The sequence below is a fragment of the Chaetura pelagica genome, unplaced genomic scaffold (assembly GCF_000747805.2).
Source record: "Chaetura pelagica isolate M959 unplaced genomic scaffold, ChaPel_1.0 scaffold346, whole genome shotgun sequence".
NCBI classification, from domain to species: domain Eukaryota; kingdom Metazoa; phylum Chordata; class Aves; order Apodiformes; family Apodidae; genus Chaetura; species Chaetura pelagica.
Genome location: NW_009953797.1, coordinates 2,667,251 through 2,678,707, shown reverse-complemented (window position 1 = coordinate 2,678,707; position 11,457 = coordinate 2,667,251). Strand labels below are relative to the sequence as shown.

The following is an 11,457-nucleotide window of genomic DNA, read 5'->3' as shown; positions in this document are numbered from 1 at the left end:
CCGGCAGCGCAGGAGCCCGAGCCCCCATGCCCGGTAAGTGCGGCGGGGTCGGGGCTCCCTCCTCCCTGCAGCCACCGCCGCGCAGCCCGAGCCCTGCTCCCCGCCCCGCATGACACGTGGGGGCGTCGGGGGGAGAAATCCACTCCAACTTGCCTCTGAACCTAAAGGGCTGCAAGCCCTCCGCCCTGCCTCTCTGGAGCTGGGTAAGGAAGGAGCTGTCACCCGCGGGACTGGGGGGCACCCCGCATCCTTATTCCGCATCCGGATGGTGCCCGAGGAGCTCTGCTCTCAGACAGACACGAGTGCAAGCTTCCCAGATAGTTTGGTTTATACTGTTCCTATGTTTGTACTGTAAATCAGAGGACAGGGATTAAAGCTTGGCAATGGAGAACAGGCTGGTCATAACTCCAAAACGCTTACTGCGAAGTTTAAGAACAGCTTATTAAAATGTTATCATCAGACACTAAGCAAAAAGGGATCCAATCCCAAAGGAGACAGATGATGACCACCAACACTTCTCTGTGCTAGGATAAACCTGGTACCTATTAACTATGGGCAGTCCCCCAGCACAGGCCACTTGGAGATGAAGTGGTCCAACAGGTCTCTTTCATCTCTAGTTGCCACGATCCTGTACCACAGCAGAATACAATACATCAATTTCTCATGATGACAGGTAGTTATTTAAAAATATACATATTTTCTTGCTGCACACAATGGATTCAGCTTATTTCAATGGTTGATTTTGTGACTGGTGCTACACTGTGCCCTAAGGTAATGGTTCTGTGGCTGATCTAATCAGATAAGATAGACTAAAAGTAAGCCAAATTCTTACCCTCATTAAATCATAGGTAGCTTTACTGAAATGGGTAAAACTTCCTTCTGTGTACCACTGTGTAAAAACAGAGAAGCAGAATTTGAGCCAGCAGCACTGGGTGGCTCATATATACTTATCATCATCCAATAATGTCAGTACATTAAACTCAGTGATCAGACTGGAAACTCACTCCAAAACAGGTGCACTGCTGTTGTATTCTATATTGCATTCCAGTGCACCTCAATTTGCTATCCTTAATGGTAGACAGTGACAAACTGGTTATGGGAGAACACAGGGCTACTGCTGGTAGCAGTCAACACTTGGAGAGGACAAGACAGTCCTGTTGAGCTTGCTTGATATGTTAACACTCAGGATACCTATGTCAGGCAGTAAAGCCACAGCCATATAAACATTTGTAATGTTAGTACTAAACACCTCTATGAAGCAAACCATTATTTTCTATTATGTTAATGGACATTAAACTAAAGCATTTTTTCTGCATCTGGACTTCCAAGCTTTAAGAAAATGGCATTCTGACTGAAGACATACTTGAGATGCCCTGCAAAACTTAAGAGGAACAAACACACGATTTCCATGCTCAGGACTGCTTTTGTTACACATTTCCTCATACTGTGCATTCTTATGGAAGGAAATTATGTTACCAGTATAGCACCACCAGACTTATCTCTATTAATATTAACTCATACCCGGTTCCTGTTTCTCAGAGTAAGTCTTGTACCAATACTGTTATACTAATAGCCTGGCTAAATACTGACACATATTTGGCCCACCTACCACCTGCAAGAACAGCAAAGTGCTTGTTGCTGCCATGAGCAGAGTGGTTGCTCCATGGAGCATGCTGGGAGACATGAATGATTATGAAACTCATGGGGAAACAGCTGGCCAGTTCCTGCAAAGAGCTAAGGCCACACACCTGAAGGGGAGCTGCAGAAATAAGTTGGCTTCTATGACTGTGCCAAATGCAGGAAAATAAGATAGGATCAGATAACTATGGCCAATTTTATAGCACCAGGTATTTATGCAAGTGTTCTGTAGCTGAAGGACATTTTATATTACTTATTGCAACATGGCAACAGTGAAAAAGACCAGTTGTACATGTATTTGCAACAGACTTCCTGTACTCCTTATAGCTCTAATAAACAGTTTTGAATTCATATTTAAGACTACTACTAGTGGTGACTAATTAGTTTGAGCTTGCATTGTCTTTATTTACTTGTTCCATTGTATAGAGACGGCTAACTGCAAGGTATCTACCAAGCACAGACAGATAAAATGGAGAAAGGAATAAAACATCACCACAGGTATCTCTATATAAAAACAGAAAAGAGGAACAAGTGAGAACAAGTTAAGAGACTTCCAGATGACTTAGTTGCTTCGGTTTCAGAGAAGACCTGTAGAGCTGGCAGTACAAAGTACTCAGCTGATCCTGAGCTGGCTCCTACGGCTGCATAGTGGAAGATAATTCTACAGTTTGGGCTTGTTTTCAGACAGATGCTATCCTGGTAGGCTCAATTCTCAGTTGAGAATCACATCTCTATGCATCAATGCTAGTTTTGCAGGAGGCCAAGACAGGCTAGGTGTAAGGTACGGTACAGAAGTGGTCTTTTCCAGCCTTTAGCATATTCAGCAAACATGAGAAAGGAATGAACTAAGCCCATTTGCAATCATCTGCCTGTGGTCTAAGTGAGACATTATCACAAGAGTTCCTCTTCTTCATACTAAAGACATTTTTGAAGTTTTATTCATGTGAAAATAATCCAAACCCAAATTATACAAGATGTAGCTCTATCTGAAGTAACCAAGATTCAGAAAAGTGTTTAATGGTTATTTAAGTTTGACTTTACAGATCAGGAAACACATGCATCCTTAGAAAGAAAACCACCCAGAACTTCGCTTTGTTACTCGTGCCAGGATCTAGACACAATTCAACATAGATGAACAGTTGGAAGAAAAAAAATCAGAGTAGCAGTACCTTTTGTATTGGGTGCTCCCAGGCTTTAGTTTTCTTCCATTATGAAAGCTCCAGCACTTCTGCCATGCTAAACGCTTATGCAGATGTAAAGAAAGATCCCAAACAACCTGTTCAGTTTTGGTTTTTTTCTTCCTGTCTATAGCCTCTTACACTGGTCATTGCCAGCAAATCTGAATGATTTCTCATCTCTCACTGCTGATATCACATATCTTCAAGTGTTGCATCACGCTATAATCAAAGAAATGTGCACACAAGTATTTCATTTGGAAACAATTTTGGAATGTATATTAATTTTCCAGCTTTAATATTCCTGTCTACCCCCAAAACATACATAACTTTGATCCTCCTGTGATGCTGTATATGCTTCTATGTCTGAACAGAACAAGCAGTTGCTGTTGCTGGAGGTATTCTAGGAGGAATCCTTTTCTTTGTTCTCATTGGAATAACTGCATACCTGCTTTGGAGGAAATTTTGCTGTTTCCTTTCTTATGAGAAGTTCACCAGTCCTGTCATAACAACAAATAAAAATGGCCTTTTTCAGGATCAGTCAACTTCTGAAATTCAACCAAAAACCACAAGGTATATATTTTTGTTCTTAAAGCATACGCTACTCATAGTTTACTTCAACTTGTAAAATCTCAAGAGCAAATTATCTAAATATATACATGCACAGAAATATGAGTCCTATAAAGGACTCGTATTATTATATGAAAACATCAGTCATGTTCTCTTTTGTTCATTTAGGAAAATAACACTTCCTTGAACTATGAATGCCCTTATTGTTTCTGATTTATGTAAAAGAGATAATGCATTCAAGTGTAATTGGTGCATGGATAGCTTTCTGTTACCTAGACAAATTCAGCCTGTGTTCCAGAGTCATTCCTGGTGGTCTCATAATGAAGCATCTGAGAACCAAACAAATCACTTCAGTCCAGAAAGCAGACTCTTAGAAGGTTAGCTACTGCAGAGCTTTGAGGCTGTAAAACAAGCAGCTGCAGTTAATTCTTCCTTTCCTTTCAAAGATGGATTCTAAAGGAGAATGAAGGAAAGAAGTGAGGGATTTGCCTGAAGAACTAAGATCTGATGTCTGTGATGTTATTACACAAATAATCTGATAAAATGATGTTATTATATAAGTCAAATTAATTGTAAAGCAATGGATATTTATCTTTTCTACCTATGCATCTCCATAGAATTTTTACAAAATTGTGAGTTAAGAACAGTAAACTTATTACTGCTACCAAGCTTGTTTTCCATATTTAAACCAGAAGAATCAGTAGCTGTTGTTGTCTTCAGCAGATCCAGAAGCATCCCATTTATCATTCCACCAACACTGCAGGAGCGAGACTGGATTAACCTGACGAATGAAGAGCACATTCAGGATGACAGGGATCCCTACATGATTCCTCAGTCTGGACCACGGTCATCATTTCATTCTTTGGGTATGGCATAGCAAAACCATGACTCTTAAGGGTAATATTTTAAAGATAACTATATTATGAAGCATGTTTGTTAGGGGTGTACCAAGCGGCATTACACAGTACAAGCCCTAAATATTGTATGTATATATAATTTTTGTATATATAGGAATTGGGCCAGAACATATCTGCTGTGGGACCTTGCACATATGGCAGACAAAGCATCTCTCCTGTGTTTTGTTAAGGCACAACATGAGTGTAAATTCATGGTCTGATTATTGTCCCCAGAAACAGCAGGTTGACCAACTGCAGACTGCAACAACAAATACATGAAACTGTGAAGGTGCAGTCACAGGAATAAGTGAATGAAGTGGTACAGCCCACAACTACCGCTTCCAATTTGAGGGAAAAGAAATTAACATAGCAAGTTTTTTGAATAAAGTATTGTTAATAAAGAGGTTAATGTGATTGCCCCTAATACAGGAGAGGTTATAAAGATGCCTGCTGCAGTCATTAAACTAACCTGAGGGTGCTTGTTTTTTATTTCATGAAGCTGGAGCTTATGTTGTAGGGACCATTAACCCAGAGCTGTACAAGTTTCCTGAAGACAGAAGTGAGATGGATTTCCCTGAAGGCAACATTGGCCGCCTCTGGTTCTCCATAGAGTATGAGCAAGAGTCAGAAAGGCTCCTCGTCTCTTTGATCAAAGTCAGAAAGCTGCAGCCTCCTGCTGATTCCTGTAGTCCATTTGTGAAAATCTACTTGCTGCCTGATGAAAGAAGCTACTTGCAGTCCAAAACAAAACGCAAAACACTTAACCCACAGTTTGATGAAAACTTTGTTTTTCAGGTACTTTTCCTTTTGATGAAGCAGATTTTTGTCTGCAGATTCTGACCTATCAAACTAGAGTACATGCTTTGTAAAAAATTAATTTCCTGCAAGCTTCTACCAAGGTAGATGTTTCCTCTGGAGACAGGATTTATTACTAGGGCTTCTAAAGTCTGTGGGGCTCCAGAACTGATTTTACTTCAGGTCTGCACCAAAGCTGAGGATTCCAGAACTTGCCCTGGGAATGATGAAAACTCCAGTTTGAAGTAACTGAACAGGTTCACCCCAGCAGCTCTAGAAGTCCAGAAGCAACCAATACAGAACTAATGCTTCCATAGCTTTCAGGTTTTTTGCTGTGGAAGTAGACTAGAAAGTAGAACTCATGATTTGTCTGATACACTATTTGTATAGTGCTGTAAAGCTAAGAGCTTGGCTCCCTATGCCAAGAAGCTTTCAGCAGTTGTCACAAGATAAAAGCTTTAAAACCAAAAATGGTTTTACAAGAATGGTTTGGGTTGGAAGGGCCCTTAAAGACCATCTAGCTCCCAACCCCACTGCGGCAGGCAGGGACACCTTCCACTAGAATGCATCATGTAACGCTTGATCTGTATGAGTTGAAGAACTGCCATCAAATATAATGTATTTCAAATGAACTCATTCTGGTTTAGCTTGGATCTTTAGACTTCCGCATAGCTAAAACTTCAGGCAAATTAAGAACGTGGACCTCAAATAATCAAAGGAAATATCTACCTACCTTTAACACATTATGAAAAATTCTTCCTTTGAAGTCATGATAAGAGTGGAAGATTCAAATGTTTTATAATTATTAATATATTCTTCCTTTTCCTGTACAGGTTTCCAGCAGAATGTTGCTCCAAAGGACTCTGAAGTTTTTGGTTTATTGTGTTGATAAACAGAAAAAGCATCATCTCCTAGGCCAAGTTATCTTTCCACTGAAAAATGAAACATTAACTGATGACAACAAAGTGGTCATATGGAGAGATCTGGAGAAAGAAAACTTAGAGGTAGGTGATACCAGGCTGCGTGGCATTGCAGTACTTTTGTCACCTGACAAGTATTAAAGGGAAACAGCTGAAGTAGAAGTATGCTGTATCAAATACATCAAATGCAAAAGTTTTTGATAAACATTTGGAATAAAAATTCCCATTTCTACCAATCTGCACATCCATTGCTATAGCATAGGGATTATCCAATTGCTAAGAAACACAAGTTAGGAGATAGTTACATATACCATTTGTTGTTTGCTTCTGTTTTGAATAAGTAAGAGTAGAAAAAAGCAGAATAGGCAAGTGTGGTTCACAACAGCAAGGAAATAGGCATCATGTGGAAGAGATAGTAATTCAAATGTTCAATAAGGCTCATTAATTGGTTCTATCAAATGTTACAACAGCATAAATAAAGTCATTACAATGCACTCACATACCTCAGTATGGCAGAAACAACTAGTATGAAAAACATTTTTCCCCTCCATTTGTCTGTGTGAAGAGAGAATCTTTCAGATCAATTTAACAAGTGCTCTTATACTTCCAAAGCCTCCTTCAGAGTATGGCAATGTCCAGTTCTCCCTCAGCTACAATGACTACCTGGGCCGTCTCACTGTAGTGGTTCTGAGGGCAAGGGGATTAAAACTCCAGGAGGAGAGCCATGCTGTCAGTAAGTGTGATTTCCTCTCTGCTATCAGCTCCAGAATTCCTGTTTTAATTTGCTTCTTCCTCAGCTGTTCACTCAGGCTTGCCCCAAATGACTTTGAAAAGAACAAATAAACATTCTGGGTGATTTAATTTTAGTGGAAACAAGCCATACTTTGCTTCTGGGGTAATTCAATAATTAGACAGCTCAGTTCTGCTATGTTTTTTGCTTCATAATAAATGGTTTGTCTCATGTCTTCAGTAGTACTTTTTTTCTCCTGCTTTAATACAGTGAGCTCTCTTTGCTGCACACCAACACAGAAAAGATAGCATTTCAGTGGATACTGACATTAAGACCCCAGAGGTGACAGCTGCAGGTCAACTATTATGCTAAAGAGCAGTCCTGCAGAGAACTGCACTGGGAAAAAATCCCATTTTAGGACAATGTGACAATTGTTTAGAGGACCATGGCATGAAGTCACAATTTTTCTCCCTTACTGCAGGGAAGGTTTTCCTGGTACATCATGCTCATGTGTCCTTGGCCTCAGAGATATTGAGCGTAGATATTGCCACAAAATGATGTTTAAAATCTAAAGACTCAAAGCAAAAACAAATGGAAGAATCAAACTTGTGTTTGAATCCGTAGTGATTTTTTTGATCAACATTGAACCTAAACAATATAGAAAATACACCCAGTAGTTAAAGAAAAGAGGTTTAGCTCTCTATCAACACACATCAGCTATTAATTTTTTGAGGTTTCTTTTAGTGGGCTGTTTTAGAAACGATGCCCTCTAAATGAGTAAATCTACATCCATGTTACAGATAAATTTGCTTGATTTAGGGTAAAACTCATACATGAAGAAATACACAGTAAAACCATGAGAATATAGAGGTTTCCAACAAGCAGAATCATACCTTGTACGCTTGTTGAAAAATAAATATATTACATAAAGTATTGTTTTAGAAAACAAGTAACTAAGATAAGGATGGCCAGAAAAAATAGGACTGATCGCCTCCCTTGTCATATTAAAGAATCATGTGATCAAAAACATGTAATTAATCTAAGGACTAAGCCTTCAAAAAAAGTCTCCATCAGATAAAGGGAAGGTACAGGAATACAAGATCAAGGATGCCAGGTAAAAACATGACTGTTCATGTTAGCAGCTTCTACACTGGAAAGTGCACTGCAAAACTGCTCAGTGAGCACTTTGTGTACTCCCTGCTTAATGTTATGCATTGCCATGCTGCCAGATATGTTTTATGAATTGTTCATTATCTAGTTTTATAATTAATACTTTGACTCCTGAAAGCATGAAATTCCTTAAGCCTTCTCCCAGCTGCCTCTGATATATTTTCTTCTTGAATTTCTTTTTCTCCAAGGTGTGTATATCAAAGTCTCATTAATGAACCATAATAAATTCATCAAAAGTAAAAAGACAGCAGCTGTTCTTGGATCTCCCAATCCCGTTTATAACGAAACCTTCAGTTTCAAGGCAGATCAGACAGAGCTTGATACAGCGAGTCTGAGTCTATCTGTGCTCCAGACTATCAAGGGAGAAAGTAAGCTACATCATCTACCTCATAAAATATGATCTCATTATTTCTTATGTATTGCAGAGATATTTAAACACAGGGGGAACTAATTCATTTTCAGCAATAATAACTTAACATATAAAAAGTTTAGGGTATTTCACAGACCGTTTCTTTAAAAAGCAGAACAACTTGTTTGCAGTAAGTTTGTCTCTCTGAGTGGCTAAAGATAAATTTAATGGAAGACATGAATAAAATAACTATAGGCTAGTCCCTGTCAGTACAAGGTGCTGTACTTGTATTTCATTCTGGTATCCTAAGAAAACAAGCTTATGCAATTATGTTCTGTGAATACTCGTGTGTAAACCCCAGCTTCCAAAGTTTTGAAGCTATTTACTGTTCCTAAACAAATCTGAAAGCCAAATAGAAATTTTAATTATCACAGCAGTTCAAGCAGTGAAGAAAAAGAAAGATTACAAAACATCCCAATTTCCTTGCAGAAAATCCAATGGTTGAGGTTACCTCTTAGTAATTGTCAGATAATCCGTTAAGGAGAAGCAGACTCAGTATTTCCACTGCTTGCAAGAAAAACATAATCTCTCTAGTTCAAATTTCTCAATAATGGAACATACTTACCCTTAGCAGGCTTTGAGGATTGACTAGAACTAGGATCAGTACCAGAGCCTTCCATCATTTCACTTGCAGACAGCCAGATTTATTATCTTTTTGAAGTTGCTGTCGGGTGGGTTCCAGTTATTTTCCCTACCCACAGCTGGAAAGGTCAGGCACGAAGAAATAATCTGTTTATTGGCAGAGTGTGGTCAATGGCAACTCACATATTGTGACTCCCAACTGTCTCTGTAACTAAATCTATTCCTTTCCAAGCTAGTAGGATTTTTAGTAAGATGTTCTAAGGTTGCTGATGCCCAAAACTAGGGCACAATTCCACAGTACAAGTGAGGTAGAGGGGCTGGACGGATACTTATTTGCATGCCTTAAACTGATTCTAGTTTAGAGTGCAGAAAACAGAGTAGACCTTAAGTCACTAAATAGTCACTGTAGTACCTTTCAATGCTGAATTTTAGCATGCAGAAACTACAGAACATGAAATCTAGAGTGAATTCCTTAATGAAATTTTGGTTTAAAAATAACTTTCAGAAAATGATTAGAGAAATACAAGGTATTATTCTCATTTAAGACTTTCAGAGAAGCACTTGCAGGCATTAATCACTAACTGCTTTCTTTGTTTTATAGAAACACATCTGCTAGGACGTGTAGTAGTTGGGCCTTTCATGTACACCCGTGGCAAAGAACTAGAGCACTGGAATGAAATGATCAGCAAGCCCAAGGAGCTGGTTAAGCGATGGCACGCTCTCTGCCACAGCATGTAAACACCACTGATAAAAAAACAACCCTAAAATAGAGAAGCTCTCACTGTCTTTCAGAATCTGATGAAGGGTACAAAATCTTTGACCACTCCTAAGTAGACAAAAATAAAGGAAATTCTTTATTTGTCCGAAAACAAAGAGAAGACTTGGTCCCTGCTAAGCTGTAACTATCTTTCCTCTCTTCAAAACATATTTCCAATTTAATTAATATGCAACACAGTAAGCAGAACAGAAGGACAAGCACAAGCTCCCAGTATTAGTTGTTTTGACCAGTAAATTCCAATTCTTTGTAATGACTTCTGGGCATAAATGATCATCCATTACGTAGATGGAACCCAAAATGACTTAGTATGATGGTACCAGGCCTAACTGTCCACTGCATTGCATCACCACAGAGTAGCTTCACCAAAAGGGGTGGAAGCCCAACAAACATGCCAAAACACAAAGCCCAGATGACACTGACTGACTACTAAATATACAAAATTTATTTAAAATAATCATGAACTTCAAAACCTCTTTCAAATATGAATGGTGGAAGGCACTGAGTGGTTATTGATCAAAAACCCAGAAGCACCTGTTCACATCCCTCAGCACAGTGTATTTCTTGCAATAATTCAGTTAGATGTTTTCAGCTAACCCAAACATACAACACTTTGTGTTGACACTAAGGGAGAAGCATAAAAGAAGTCCTGAAGTCTCAAATTATTGGAGGCTTGCAGGAGTACTGGAGTATCTGAGAAAACAATACAGAGCACATGTCCTGTCCTTATATATTTCATCCTAAGCATGTCTCTTCTGGACAAGAATTTTGGGTCTGATCTAGTATGATCACTTTTACATTGAAAAACCAATTAGTTTATGCCCCCAGGACATAAGTCTGTCTTTTAAGTAAACTGCTGTACTGTGAAATAATTCAGAGTAATTATTTTTTAATAAAAATAAATAGGACATGCTTCTCTTCTTGATGGTTCAGCCTGAACTCTCTACCTTTTATGCCATACAGTCATAAACCACACATAGACTTGCAGCAAAACATTTTGTACACTTATGTTCCAAGACAATCAAGCTCTGCAGCTCAAAGCCTACTTCCTTTTGAACAGGATACAACTTTAACTTCATATATTTTTAAAAAGGCTTCTCTGGGGAGGTAAGAACATTTTCCATGTTGATAATATTCTTATTAACTAAATGAAATACTGCAAATGAAAATATATCTGAGAGGAATTGTAATATAAACTCTGCTTCACCTGATGCCCCATTTGAAACATTACATGGTACCCTCAGTCGATCTTGCAGACTGCACCATGGAATATAAGATAAACCTCAACTAATGGCATTTAATTTTATTAAATATTCAACCATCATTATAACCCTGCTAAACCCATAATGCCAGTATCCTGAACCCCTAAAAGCTGTTTTCAGTTTTTTTCTACAAAGATATTAAAAACCACTCTAAGAGGCAATATGTTCGATCTGGGAAGGCAACCTATACATAAATTCTATTATAACTATATTACTATGATGAAGCAATTTTACCAAATACATTATATTATTTAAACCATAGAGAGACATAAGTAAACATTAAAGATCTTACATGGAAGCTTTAAGAATGTTTGAGACAGTTAGGTTCACCAGCTTGTGCAGAAAAATGAATGTAGTATATGGTGTCTATTAGCATAAAAAAGTGGGAAGTCACCTGACTTGATGTACACTACAGCCCAAATAATGAAACAATGCAATGTACTAAGATGGTCTCTTTTCTTTGTGCTTCTTATGCATTAAAGTATCAATACTTCCAGTTTGGTGTGCTCAATTTCAGCTACAATCATGAAGAAAC

At 38.5% G+C, this 11,457-nt stretch overlaps 1 protein-coding gene across 1 annotated transcript; it reads left to right on the top strand.

The window, feature by feature from the left end:
- The first annotated feature begins 26 nt into the window (after positions 1 to 26).
- SYT15 (synaptotagmin XV) lies at positions 27 to 9,623 on the top strand. The gene is made up of 8 exons (XM_010001149.1): positions 27 to 33; positions 3,188 to 3,386; positions 4,107 to 4,249; positions 4,779 to 5,074; positions 5,908 to 6,078; positions 6,607 to 6,727; positions 8,083 to 8,262; positions 9,487 to 9,623. Exons 1-8 carry the CDS (start codon positions 27 to 29, stop codon positions 9,621 to 9,623), a joined length of 1,254 nt encoding a protein of 417 aa, XP_009999451.1.
- Positions 9,624 to 11,457: the final 1,834 nt, after the last annotated feature.

Excerpts from the sequence above, each read along its gene's own strand:
- SYT15 (XM_010001149.1), top strand. Across the intron at positions 5,075-5,907 it reads ATGAAAACTTTGTTTTTCAG|GTTTCCAGCAGAATGTTGCT; the intron begins GTACTTTTCCTT and ends TTTCCTGTACAG. Across the intron at positions 8,263-9,486 it reads CCAGACTATCAAGGGAGAAA|AAACACATCTGCTAGGACGT; the intron begins GTAAGCTACATC and ends TTTGTTTTATAG.